This window comes from Cyprinodon variegatus, unplaced genomic scaffold, assembly GCF_000732505.1.
Source record: "Cyprinodon variegatus isolate N-32 unplaced genomic scaffold, C_variegatus-1.0 Scaffold381, whole genome shotgun sequence".
NCBI lineage: Eukaryota > Metazoa > Chordata > Actinopteri > Cyprinodontiformes > Cyprinodontidae > Cyprinodon > Cyprinodon variegatus.
In genome coordinates, this window is record NW_015150834.1 from 704,833 (window position 1) to 706,547 (window position 1,715).

General features: G+C 43.7%; 1 protein-coding gene across 1 annotated transcript in view; it reads left to right on the forward strand.

Moving 5' to 3' along the window:
- The window catches only part of ppm1f (protein phosphatase, Mg2+/Mn2+ dependent 1F), a 21,832-nt gene that overhangs the window by 2,431 nt on the left and 17,686 nt on the right, over nt 1–1,715 (forward strand). Inside the window, exon 2 of the mRNA XM_015386923.1 lies at nt 1,615–1,713. Within this exon, the coding sequence (XP_015242409.1) occupies nt 1,651–1,713 (63 nt within the window). The 5' untranslated portion in view covers nt 1,615–1,650. The remainder of the gene's footprint in view (nt 1–1,614; nt 1,714–1,715) is intronic.

Consider the following 1,715-nt stretch of genomic DNA (forward strand, 5'->3'; position numbering starts at 1 on the left):
TATCTGTGCCGCCGCTGCCACAAACGCACGGTCACCTTTGGTTGAGTCTGGTTTAGGTGCGGCCAGAAGCAGCTGAGTGGAGGATCTCAGTGTTCTGGCAGGGGCATGGATTTGGAGGAGCTCAGTCAGATACTGGGGGGCTAGCCCATTAAGAGCTTTAAAAACAAACGATAATAATTTAAAATCTATTTTAAAAGCAACCGGTAGCCAGTGCAGCAAAGCTAGGACTGCTGATTACGTGTGCCAGTAAGGAGAAGGGTGTAAAGTAATACAACTGTGAAGCATTTTTATTTTTTTTACATAAATTGGCTTTTTATTTGTTTGGAATTCAACTGCGTGTGTGTCAAAGCGAACGCAAATGTGCTCCTTTGTTTGTATGTCCGCCATCACGGAAAACGACTCGTGAAGATGGACCAGCTTATAGAGCGAGGCGCTCGAGAAGGCTTGGACCCTTTTTCCACCTGGATCCCCGCAGCTTTTCGCCCTCATGGCCGTATCTAGACCTGTGAGGGACCGAGATGAAAAGCATGAGGAGTCACAGGAATTAATTCAAAAATAGGGTTTTTTATTTTTAACCCAAAAAAGAGGCTTACAAAAAATACATGGCTTCAAGTCATAAAAGAGGCCAAACAAAAAGAGAAAATTTAACTCAAGCAGACTGTGCCCAAACTAACTGGCTGCATAAACATACATAACTGACACACAAGGGTATATATATATACACTGTCTGATCAGACCATCAACACAATAGGGGTAATTCAAACTAAACAAACAACCACAAATTACAAACATTGACAGTACAGTTAGGTTTGGCCAAAAACCTAATCTATATCTTAGAAAAATGAAAACACACCAACTGCAAAGAAATCCTAAGTGCATGATACAAAAAATTAGAAAAGGAAAATTCTAATTCCCCCCTTTAAGTTGCAGTTGATGGAACAGTCCAATTTCCCCCTCCTGCATTTAGCAGATCTGAACCCTGGCTGCCATCTTTTGTCTGGCCAAACTCCTAGGCACCATAGGTAAGAAACATTAGTGACAAAAACAGAAAGAAATATGAATAAGTGCAAACAAGGGTAAACAAGCAAATCAAGATGGCAGCGCCCATAAGCATCAGGAAGTTTGGTTATCCCTCCATTTTCTATCATGCTTATCCCAAGCGGTGTCACGAGGGGTGCTGGTGCTTATTTCCAGCTGTCTACGTGCGAGAGGCGGGGTTCACCCTGGACAGGTCGCCAGTCCATCGCAGGTCAAGTTTGGTTATAATTCTGATATTTCGTTGTTTGCGGAGAGTCAGGCAAAGAAGGCAGCCTTTGGTGAATTTACCTGACAGTTGGATACGACAAACGATGGTCTAATCAAGGCTTACATACAAAGGAAATAACGAGACACGTTGAGGTTCCTCACACTGCTAAGCAGAACCATCACTGGAAATCATAGAAATGATTGAAATTTAATGATTATGCAGGCTGACTGTAAGGAGATGATGCGATCTGCTTATGCGCTCTTTGTTATCAGAGAACTGAGCCAGAACTAGAACAGCGCCGAGCCCTACTGATGAACTAGTACTAGATTAGCGCGGATCGATCATAATCCTGATCTCTTGTTTTTCAGATTGCTACCCGCTGCCTGACATCTCAAGAGGCTGGGATGGAGGAGGAGGCCCGGTGCTTCCTGAGGAGGTTTGTAGAGGAATTCCCCGCTGCTCTGAAGGC